Here is a 12,441-nt window from a genome sequence, read left to right on the forward strand (position 1 = left end):
ATTATCAGTTCGGGATGTAACTATTAAATCCCCCTGTACCTTGTCACGTGAGTCAGCAGTTGGTGGAAAGTCCTCTGCGCGAAGCTACTAAGATCTTCGTCACGCTAGATCACTCCTGTCCGGGATCCTGTCCGGGTAATAACTTACAAATTTGAATATTTCTAATCAAAATGGCGTCGCTACAATGCGATCATACCCGCCAATGGGTTTATCAGTGTTAGACAAGCCCTTATCAGCACCGACCAGAGTTACTGGACTTACTAGCGGTCGGTGTGGGAGGTTGGGAGTGACTGTTGGCATGTGTGTTAGACAGCATTACATGTAATAACGTGAGGTGTTTTGCACTGTATGTTTCTTGCGTAGATGTAATATAAACATCCTTTCGTTGTTGTTGAAAGCCTCCATTGGTATATGTATTTTCCAAGGAAGTTGCTTGTGTTTTCCTAGTTGCTGTTAGTATAGATGAGGATGCTGTTGGCTGTTTCCCGGTCCGTTGAATTCATTGTTATGAAGAAAGGGTTTGAGTGAATAATGTTTGACGCCGCAGTCAGCAATATTACAGCTATATTTATATCCTGTAAATGATAAAGTCTGGACAAATCAGTGGTTTATATCATAAGGAAAGATCCGCTCCATCAATCCGCCAAGTTACCGAGTTTGGCCACCCAGTATTCTGTAGTCGGTTCTCACGACAAGCAATGTAAATATAGGACCTGTTCTGTCCTGGAACCTCATGCTGTCCTCCCACTGCCCACAGCTGGCACGTCGACATATAAAAAAAATAGTTTGTACGATCATCATACGATCACTGAATCAATTATACAAACCTCCTCCTCTTTCCGCGAAAGGGTAACAGACAGCGAATAATTCAAAACGTTTTCAGAAATCTTTCTAAAAAATACATTTAATCACATAAATATGAACAGCCAAGATAATGTATACACGGATTTCTGTGAAACCATGAATATGTATAATGAATGACTTGCTGGTCTAATGTAATGTTAGCCAAATATATTCATTGATTGGTTAATTGATTGATTATTTAACGTCAATAATCAATAATCAGTCACGATTATCTGATTAACAGATTTCATTGGGCGTAAAGGACAGAATGGCTGGGAAATTATATAAAACGATCATTGAAAATTAGTGATGACACCAGGTGTTCGCTAAAAGCTCTGGGGATTGCAACTAACGCCAGACTATAGACGTAGACGCAGACGTATATCCGGTTTTGGAGACAGACAGGAGTCTCCGCCAGTCTTCATCAGATGCTTTGTTTGACGCTCTCTCTTACAGCACTGGGAGTAAGTGAGTATCATTTTACGTCGCTTTTAGCAACATTCCAGCAATATCACGGCGGGGGACACCCGAAATGGCGTTCATACATTACACCCATGTAGGGAATTGAACCCGGGTCTTCGGCGTGACGAGAGAACGCTTTAACCACTAGGCTACCCCACCGACCAACCCCCTCCCTCAGCACTGGGAGTCACCATCCATATTCTAACTGTAGCTCAGGCTTGGTGCAGATTCATGTCCTGATGGCGCAGAATTCTGTTCACCAAAATTGGCCTCTTTTCCTTGACCCTCAACGTAGATACCCAGGGTGTTTGACCCGTGGCATGAAGATATATTACTCACAAGAAGTAAAGGAACACCATTTTCATTCATATTATTATCGTTAATCTGTCCTGGCATTACATATTAATATAACAATATGAAAGAATGGGATGTTCTGAGTAATGTATGTCAAAAGGGAAATATAAGCTAAATATGTTGGAATATATAACATGCGGACGCTATGAAACACTGACAATAGTTGATAGAATATTCCTCCTACTGCCATATACTTTGACACGTGTCTAGCTGTAATGGTGTTGTAGATGGCAATGTAGTAGAAAATGCTGTAGATGAGGGTGCAGATAAATACCCCCACCAACACCCCCCTCCCCACCAATACCCTCATCAACTCGCCTCCCACTCACCTCCAATACATTCACCAACTCACCCCCACCCACTCATCCCCAATACCCCCACCAACTCTCCTCCCACTACCCCAATACCCTCACCTACATACACCCCACACACCTCCAATACCCCACCAACCCCATACACTCACCAACTCATCCCCCACTCAACCCAATAATATTGCCCACTCACCCCCAGATAATGGGAATCCAACACAATGTCCTAAAATATACTAACGTATATCATGTGACACTCTATAAATCGAAGGAAATAATTTTAAAAAGTGGCAAGGCAAGAAGAAATCTAAGAAATGAAGCATGGATTATGCTTATAAAATATCCTGCAAAGTTTGGCGTTTTTTTCACCAACTGTTCTGGTGGTGCTTTATCAGTAGCATCATTCAAAGTGGTATCCGTCTGTGGTTGATGCAGGTATCCGAGGTCACGCTATTCACAGGTCACGCTATTCACGTTATTCACACACCGTATCCATCTCCATCCTCTAGGTGTCAGAACATTCAGCAGCAATATATCGACCACGACAGTTACGTCAGAATCCACATCAATGCGCATGACAGCAAACATAGGACGGATGAAGACATGTGACTTCCCGTGGCTAGGATTTCACTTGTTGTGGGATCAGCAACTATTTGTCCTCCTGCAAGGAAACAGAATATACATACTGGCATGTCACTCACTGGGGAAACAGAGAATATACATACTGGTATGTCACTTACTGGGGAAACAGAATCTACATACTGGCATGTCACTCAATGAGGAAACAGAGAATATACATACTGTCATGTCACTCATTGGGGAAACAGAGAATATACATACTGGCATGTCACTTATTGGGGAAACAGAATCTACATACTGGTATGTCACTTACTGGGGAAACAGAGAATCTACATACTGGCATGTCACTCATTGAGGAAACAGAGAATATACATACTGGCATGTCACTCACTGAGGAAACAGAGAATCTACATACTTGCATGTCACTCATTGGGGAAACAGAATCTAAATACTGGCTTGTCACACAATGAGGAAACAGAGAATCTACATACTGGCATGTCACTCATTGGGGAAACAGAATCTAAATACTGGCTTGTCACTCAATGAGGAAACAGAGAATCTACATACTGGCATGTCACTCAATGAGGAAACAGAGAATATACATACTGGCATGTCACTTACTAGGGAAACAGAATCTAAATACTGGTTTGTCACACAATGAGGAAACAGAGAATCTACATACTGGCATGTCACTCTTTGGGGAAACAGAATATACATACTGGCTTGTCACTCACTGAGGAAACAGAGAATCTACATACTGGCATGTCACTCATTGGGGAAACAGAATATACATACTGGCATGTCACTTACTGGGGAAACAGAATCTACATACTGGCTTGTCACTCACTGAGGAAACAGAGAATATACATACTGGCATGTCACTCACTGGGTAAAAAGAATCTACATACTGGCATGTCACTCACTGGGGAAACAGAGAATCTAAATACTGGCTTGTCACTTACTGTGGAAACATAATCTACATACTGGCATGTCACTCAATGAGGAAACAGAGAATATACATACTGGCATGTCACTTACTGGGGAAACAGAATATACATACTGGCTTGTCACTCAATGAGGAAACAGAGAATCTACATACTGGCATGTCACACAATGAGGAAACAGAGAATCTAAATACTGGCTTGTCACTCAATGAGGATACAGAGAATCTACATACTGGCTTGTCACTTACTGGGGAAACAGAGAATCTACATACTGGCTTGTCACTCAATGAGGAAACAGAGAATCTACATACTGGCATGTCACTCAATGAGGAAACAGAGAATATACATACTGGCTTGTCACTCAATGAGGAAACAGAGAATCTACATACTGGCATGTCACTCAATGAGGAAACAGAGAATATACATACTGGCATGTCACTTACTGGGTTAACAGAGAATATACATACTGGCTTGTCACTCAATGAGGAAACAGAGAATCTACATACTGGCTTGTCACTCAATGAGGAAACAGAGAATATACATACTGGCTTGTCACTCAATGAGGAAACAGAGAATATACATACTGGCATGTCACTTCCTGGGGAAACAGAGAATCTACATACTGGCTTGTCACTCAATGAGGAAACAGAGAATCTACATACTGGCATGTCACTCAATGAGGAAACAGAGAATATACATACTGGCTTGTCACTCAATGAGGAAACAGAGAATCTACATACTGGCTTGTCACTCAATGAGGAACAGAGAATATACATACTGGCTTGTCACTCAATGAGGAAACAGAGAATATACATACTGGCTTGTCACTCAATGATGAAACAGAGAATCTACATACTGGCATGTCATTCATTGGGGAAACAGAATCTGAATACAGGCATGTCACTCACTACACGATGTGTTGTCAATATCATGTAAAACATAAAGATAAATGCACATTGTACATTCAAACGCTTTTTTCTGTTTTATGAATCTCACCCCTTATCTACTATTATGAAATAGTCTCGCAACTGTCATGGGTATCTGCAGTATCAGAGATCTAGTTAATGTCCTCAATGTTGCGTTTTTCTTCCGGATCTAAAATAGGTTATTATTTCCTGTTTTTAATTAATCGATTAAAATAGAAATGCGGCCGGCACAGGCTGGGGAGGCATGGTGTTACCCGCAGATCTGAGACCTGGATTTACGCCCTTTTACCAGAGACCTGGATTCGCCCTCAAAATGTTTCTAGGTTTGTCAGGCTATAACCGTGCGTGTAGGTATAAGAGTCGTAAACACATACAACCTGCACCACTTCAGACTTTCCTGCCAGATCAAGCTGACATTTCGTGATTTTACCGAAATACCGCTCAAAGCGGCGTAAGCCCCACCTACACTTGTAATTCACAAACTGAGAGCAATTCAATGAACAGTTCAATGAAAATACCCATGAAGAAACTATGCTGCTGAATAGTAAAATGAATTATATAATTAAATGTTGACAATTCTGAAGAAGATACCAAAATGTATTGACAAAAAATGTCGCCCACAATTTCACTAGACACCATGGACCACCGAATTGTCTGCTGGGAGCTGCAGTCTCATTTTAGAGACATGGCTGCTTATGGCTATCGTCATTATATACGTGTAAACCATTTAAACTAGACATGAAAGCACCGTGTACATATTCGTCACCAGTCACATCTCAACCTAGAAGAAATCTCGTCAAGAGGGTCGCCTGTGAACCGGCGTAAGCCAATCAGAATGAGCATCAGGATTTGGGTACTTCGATAAATATAAGATATGATTAAATTATGCATTCATGTAAACTTTGGGAAAAAAATGTAGATTGTAAGCTTCACACCGTAACATATACGAACAACAGAATCGTGTTGCATAAATTTAATAAACAGAGGTTGTAACTTGTTACTACTGCTTCTACTACGAGAGTTATCGTATTTGTTTGAAGACCGCCTCCGTGGTCTAGTTGTTCGATCCCATCAGACGTTAAAAGATGGTACTTGTTGTTACCCTGTCTGGCGCTCGGCATAAAGGGGCTAAAACAAGGACTAGTGGGCTCGGAAGTTATGTTAAACTGCGGCATCTTGTCTCAGTGAGCTAGCACTATATAACGGCAGTAGTCCGGACTAGTACAAGCACACACACACACACACACACACACACACACACACACACACACACACACACACACACACACACACACACACACACACACACACACACACACACACACACACACACACACACACACACACACAGCGCTATATAAGTGGAATAATCATGGACGCGACGTTAAACCCAGTTTCACCTCACCACTTGTTTGAAGTCGTTCTTGCGTTCATGTACGCCAATATGGAATCCTAGTAGCGGGAAAGCGAGGGTTCATTCCCGACTTCGACACGATTAGGACACGAATGCCGTGTACCATGGACAAGCCATGACCAACGTTTTACAACTTACCTAAAGTGAAAAAGATTGGCGGCGCTTTCTTCCCGTCTCCGCCGGCGTTGTAGCCTGTTACCCTCAGCTTGTAGACGATGCCCTTATCGAGGCCGGTAATCACGCCATGTGTCCTCTTCTCGTCTATAACCACGTCCGTTGCATCTCGAAGGTCACCGTTGGCTGGCCAGTACCTCAGCTGAGGCAAAAACATTAGGAACATGAAGACTTGCAACAAATCGCTGCAGCGTTGTTTTGGTACATAAAGTCTTACATACGGGTCACACAGAGTCTTGGCACATCCTGGCGCCTGTACGTGTCCGGAGAGTCCTTAATATCAGTGTACTGGTATTTCCCGGGACTCCTTAACGTCTTTGTACTAACATGTCCTGAAACACCTTACGTCTGTGAACTGACATTTCCCTAGACACCTTAACGTCAGTGTACAAGCATTTCCCATTGCTTCTTAGCGTCGGGTAGCCTAGTGGTTAAAGCGCACGCCCGTCACGCCTAAGACCCGGGTTCCATTCCCGACATGGGTAAAATAATATTATGTAACGCCCATAGCTGGTGTCCCCAGCCGTGGTATTGCTGGAATAATGCTAAAAGTGGCGAAAAACCTAACTCACTCATGTGTACAAGCATTTCCCAAGACACCGGTACCTCAGCGTCTGTGCACTGGCATTTCCCAGGACTAATTAATGTCTGTATAAGCATTTCCCGAGACACCTTAACGTGTGTTCACTAACATTTCCCGAGACACCTTAACGTGTGTTCACTAACATTTCCCGAGACACCTTAACGTGTGTTCACTAACATTTCTCAAGACACATTAACGTATATTTATAACCATTTCCCGATACATTTTACGTTAGGGAGTCTCGGCAAATGTTTTCAAACAGGCGTTAGCGAGTCTCGGAAAATGCTTTCACTCGCAAGGTACTTACAATGTATCCCTGTAACGCCTCCTCCACGATGGGGACGGTGGAGATGCCCCTCCAGTGGACGTAGACGCTGTTGGGACCGTCACTGTGCACCTCCACGTACTCGGGGTAGGCGTTGGGACCTGCAGCCACACAACGAACTAATACTCTATGTCTTTAATATAACATCTTGAAACGTGTTTTTGTTGTTGAGAATGGTATCATATTATAAGAAACACAAGATTTAAGAAAAGTAATGTATAAAGACAGGAGCGTGCTTGACACGAATGTAAACAGACTAACTTTCCCCTGATGTATTTGACAGGTGCGTACTTGATACAGATGTAAACAGACTAACTTTCCCCTAATCTATTTGACATGTGCGTACTTGATACAGATGTAAACAGACTAACTTTCCCAGGATGTATTTGACATGTGCGTACTTGGTACAAATGTAAACAGACTAGCTTTCCCAGGATGCATTTGACAGGTGTGTACTTGATACAAATATAAACAGACTAACTTTCCCAGGATGTATTTGACAGGTGCGTACTCTGTACAGATGTAAACAAACTAACTTTCCCAGGATGTATTTGATAGGTGCGTACTTGATGCAGGTGTAAACAGACTAACCTTCCCAGGATGCATTTCATAGGTGCGTGCGTGGCACAAATGTTAACAGATTCACCTTTTCACCCTGCACCTCTCACCTAACAGGTGCGTGCTATTCCCAGATGTAAACAGACTCACCTTCCCCTGCTGTAGAGCCAAAGTTGATTTCGCTCTCGGGACCCAGACCGGCCGAATTGAAAACCTGGACATTGGCCCAGTAGTCAAAGTTCGGGATAAGTCCGATGACGACGGCTTGACTCCGCTGACCATAGTGATAGGAATGTCCTATATAAAGGTCACGTTCCCCATCGACCCAGAAGTTCACCTACATCATACATGCATTTCTATTGTCATACAAAATGTTATTATAATAATATGTGGTGAGAGTAAATAAGTTTCACTATTTTCATTTCTATATGTCTCAGTGTGACTATTACACACGTCGTCATTTTATCTGAGACCGCCTCCGTGGTCTAGTGGTAGAGCGTCCGCCCGGAGAGCGGAAGGTCCGGGGTTCGATCCCCGGCCACGTCATACCAAAAGACGTTAATAGATGGTACTTGTTATTACCCTGTCTGGCCCTCGGCATAAAGGGGCTAAAACAAGAGGACAAGGACTGGTCGGCTCGGAGTATACTTTGGGTGAGCGGGGTACTCAAGTTAAACTGAGGCATGGTATCTCAGTGGGCTAGCACTATAAAATTGGCATTAATCCGGACTAGTGCAAGCAGCCACACACACACACACACACACACACACGTACGTACGGGCATGCATGTCGCTATATTAGTGCAATTATCTTGGCCGCGACGTTAAACCTCATTTCACCTCACCTCTCATTATCTGAGGCAGTATTATGACGATGTGATAATGGCTTTAAAATACCTGATATCCAATAATCTTGCCCTTGACCGCTGCCCTTGTGTCGTCCACGGCGTCGAAGTAGACAACGATTGCTGTAGCGTTGTAGGTGTCGATCCAGATGTTGTTGGGTGTCGCGTAGGGCACTGGGTATACAGACAGAGGGCGAGTGAGTCATCTGAGGATATTGCATAACACATACTACTCTCTTCTGAGGATATTGCATAACACATACTACTCTCTTCTGAGGATATTGCATAACACATACTACTCTCTTCTGAGGATATTGCATAACACATACTACTCTCTTCTGAGGATATTGCATAACACATACTACTCTCTTCTGAGGATATTGCATAACACATACTACTCTCTTCTGAGAGATATTGCAGAACACATACTACTCTCTTCTGAGGATATTGCATAACACATACTACTCTCTTCTGAGGATATTGCATAACACATACTACTCTCTTCTGAGGATATTGCATAACACATACTACTCTCTTCTGTGGATATTGCATAACACATACTACTCTCTTCTGAGGATATTGCATAACACATACTACTGTCTTCTGAGGATATTACATAACACATACTACTCTCTTCTGAGGATATTACATAACACATACTACTCTCTTCTGAGGATATTACATAACACATACTACTCTCTTCTGAGGATATTGCATAACACATACTACTCTCTTCTGAGGATATTGTGTTTCATATTTACTATCGTGTGAAAACAATGCATGAGAAACTGCAGCCTACTGAGAACGCATGGGATTTTAAAGAAAAAATGAGAAAAACATTCTCCCCGAAACTTCATAATAATAAAAATACTGAGTATATTCTGTGATGTTCTTCTGCCTATATTCTGTGATACGCTCTACTATGTATAATTCTGTGATATATTTTACTGTGTATATTCTGTGATCCGTTCTACTGTGTATATTCTGTGATATGTTCTGCTGACTATATTCTATGATACCTTCTACTGAGTATATTCTGTGATATGTTCTACTGACTATATTCTGTGATACGTTCTACTGAGTATATTCTGTGATCCGTTCTACTGTGAATATTCTGTGATACGTTCTACTGAGTATATTCTGTGATACGTTCTACTGAGTATCATCTGTGATACGTACGGCTTTCGGCTGAGTATATGACGGCTACTGTGGAGTTGGGCCCCGGACCCAGTCTGTTGAATGCCTCAACCATCACCTCGTACTCCAAGTAGTAGTTCTGGTCGCCGACGACGACCGTGACGGTGCCGATACGGCCGGTGACGTTCACCTACAGAAGAACACATCTCATGATAGTCGAACACTTCCTTATTGATACTGATACAAAGTACTCTTTAAACTTTGTAAATACATGCACTATATGTATGTTACAGGCACAGTTCAAGTGTTTTTCTCTATAATGCATTTAGGCTAGACTAATGATTAACAAAGCGTCACGTTGGTGTTGAAGTTACAGTCTGACATAAGTATATGCCAAACCTAATCAACGTCCATTTCGTTGGGAAATACCCTTTTGAATGCCGGAGTCGTTGTGTTTAAGTGCGTGTTAGTCTTGCCAACTTTTGATAACAGTATGGCTGTATTAAATCTTCTTTACAATTCGTCATAGGGTATAATTTTGAATTAATTCAAATATTTCCTGAATCAATGCAAATATTTTCCAAACAGTTACTGATTCGTAACTAGAACCACTGTGCGGCGTGAAACAGCAAACAAACAAACAAACAAACAAACAAACATGACCATGAACATTATGATATCTGCCACATCGTGTAACGTACCCGCTGCCACAAGTCATCCACGTTCAGTTTCCTCCGCCAGAACACATAGTACCCGATCGCCGGCCCGCTCTCATCCTCCAGCAACAGTGGCTGGAATACAACATAGTCAATGAAGGGTTACTCCCCTTGGCAAGAGGTCATCCTTAGCGTTACGTGGTATTGCAACAATAACGATAAAAGCCCTTTTCTCTTTTTGTTTTTATGTTATGTTTTTATGATATTTTCTGTTTTCAGGTGGATACCCACCTCCCACGTGATGGTCAGCGTTCCCACTCTGCCTCCCCCACCCCCCACCTCCAGGGGGGGCACCACAGGGGCGGCACTTGGCAGCCGGTACATGCCTGCAAAGACAGGAAGACTGATATGTACAACGCTGTTGCAGTGACATGTAGGCTGTGATATGTACAACGCTGTTGCAGTGACATGTAGGCTGTGATGTGTAAAACGCTGTTGCAGTGACATGTAGGCTGTGATGTGTACAACGCTGTTGCAGTGCCATGTAGGCTGTGATATGTACAACGCTGTTGCAGTGACATGTAGACTGTGATATGTACAACGCTGTTGCAGTGCCATGTAGGCTGTGATATGTACAACGCTGTTGCAGTGCCATGTAGGCTGTGATGTGTACAACGCTGTTGCAGTGACATGTAGGCTGTGACATGTACAGCGCTGTTGCAGTGACATGTAGGCTGTGATATGTACAACGTTGTTGCAGTGCCATGTAGGCTGTGATATGTAAAACGCTGTTGCAGTGACATGTAGGCTGTGATATGTACAACGCTGTTGCAGTGACATGTAGGCTGTGATATGTACAGCGCTGTTGCAGTGACACGTAGGCTATGATATGTACAGCGCTGTTGCAGTGACACGTAGGCTGTGATATGTACAACGCTGTTGCAGTGACACGTAGGCTGTGATATGTACAGCGCTGTTGCAGTGACATGTAGGCTGTGATATGTACAGGGCTGTTGCAGTGACACGTAGGCTGTGATATGTACAGGGCTGTTGCAGTGACATGTAGGCTGTGATATGTACAGGGCTGTTGCAGTGATACGTAGGCTGTGATATGTACAACGCTGTTGCAGTGACACGTAGGCTGTGATATGTACAACGCTGTTGCAGTGATACGTAGGCTGTGATATGTACAACGCTGTTGCAGTGACATGTAGGCTGTGATCTGTACAACGCTGTTGCAGTGACATGTAGGATGTTATCTGTACAACGCAGTTGCAGTGACACGTAGGCTGTGATATGTACAGCGCTTTTGCAGTGACATGTTTAATCTTCTGCTGACTGATTTCAAGCAAATACCTCTTGAGCTTTGTCTTCAAATCAGCAGATTGTTTCAATATTTACATCAGTTTCCCATGAGAGGATCAATCATGTCCAAAGTATCGTAGTACGGTCCATCAGACCCGTGAAGTTCCGGGGTGGAATAGGTCTTCAGCAACCCATGCTTGCCGTAGTAAAAGGCAACCTTGCTTGTTGAAAAGGGCGACTAACGGAATCGGGTGATCAGCTCGTTGACGTGGTTGATGCATGACATCTTATCCCAATTGCGTGGATCGATGCTCATGCTGTCATTCACTGGATTATCTACAACCGCCGTCATATAGCCGGAATATTGCTAAGTGCGACGTTAAACAACAAACAAACGTTCCATCACTGGACATGAAATGGACAGAAACAATAACAGTAAAGCTACGTATTGCAGCATATTTGAATTTTATTGACTGGCCTGAACAATGTACACTGCCACTGTACTAGATACCAACTTCGTGTAGTGTTCCCTGACTCACTATACTAAACACTGCACCTACAACCTCCTGTAGTGTTCCCTGACGTACTGTACTAGACACTGCACCTACAACCTGCTGAGTGTTCCCTGACGTACTGTACTAGACACTGCACCTACAACCTCCTGTAGTGTTCCCTGACGCACTGTACTAAACACCGACCCTTCAACCTACTGAGTGTTCCCTGACTTACTGAACTAAACACTGCACCTACAACCTCCTGTAGTGTTCCCTGACACACTGTACTAAACATTGAACCTTTAACCTACTGAGTGTTCCCGGACTTACTGCACTAAACACTGCAACTACAACTTCTTGTAGTGTTCCCTGGCGTACTGTACTAAACACTGCACCTACAACGTCCTGTAGTGTTCCCTGATGTACTGCACTAGACACTGCACCTACAACCTCCTGAGTTCCCGGACTTACTGAACTAAACACTGCACCTACGACCTCCTGTAGTGTTCCCTGACGTACTGTACTAAACACTGCA

At 43.1% G+C, this 12,441-nt stretch overlaps 2 protein-coding genes across 2 annotated transcripts in view; both read right to left on the reverse strand.

The window, feature by feature from the left end:
* Positions 1-195, reverse strand: part of LOC139465935 (contactin-like) — a 60,028-nt gene extending 59,833 nt beyond the window's left edge. The window contains exon 1 of the mRNA XM_071247937.1: positions 40-195. The gene's annotated coding sequence lies outside the window, so the exon portion shown is untranslated. The remainder of the gene's footprint in view (positions 1-39) is intronic.
* Positions 196-2,515: 2,320 nt separating this feature from the next.
* LOC139465438 (contactin-like) overlaps positions 2,516-12,441 on the reverse strand; it is a 31,300-nt gene continuing 21,374 nt past the window's right edge. The window contains exons 17-24 of the mRNA XM_071247152.1: positions 10,399-10,493; positions 10,153-10,242; positions 9,494-9,641; positions 8,367-8,488; positions 7,621-7,807; positions 6,895-7,013; positions 5,969-6,146; positions 2,516-2,628 (exon numbers count right to left, since the gene is read on the reverse strand). Of these exons, the coding sequence (XP_071103253.1) occupies positions 2,516-2,628; positions 5,969-6,146; positions 6,895-7,013; positions 7,621-7,807; positions 8,367-8,488; positions 9,494-9,641; positions 10,153-10,242; positions 10,399-10,493 (1,052 nt within the window). The remainder of the gene's footprint in view (positions 2,629-5,968; positions 6,147-6,894; positions 7,014-7,620; positions 7,808-8,366; positions 8,489-9,493; positions 9,642-10,152; positions 10,243-10,398; positions 10,494-12,441) is intronic.

The sequence above is a fragment of the Haliotis cracherodii genome, unplaced genomic scaffold (genome assembly GCF_022045235.1).
Source record: "Haliotis cracherodii isolate W230 unplaced genomic scaffold, xgHalCrac1.p SCAF_18, whole genome shotgun sequence".
Lineage (NCBI taxonomy): Eukaryota > Metazoa > Mollusca > Gastropoda > Lepetellida > Haliotidae > Haliotis > Haliotis cracherodii.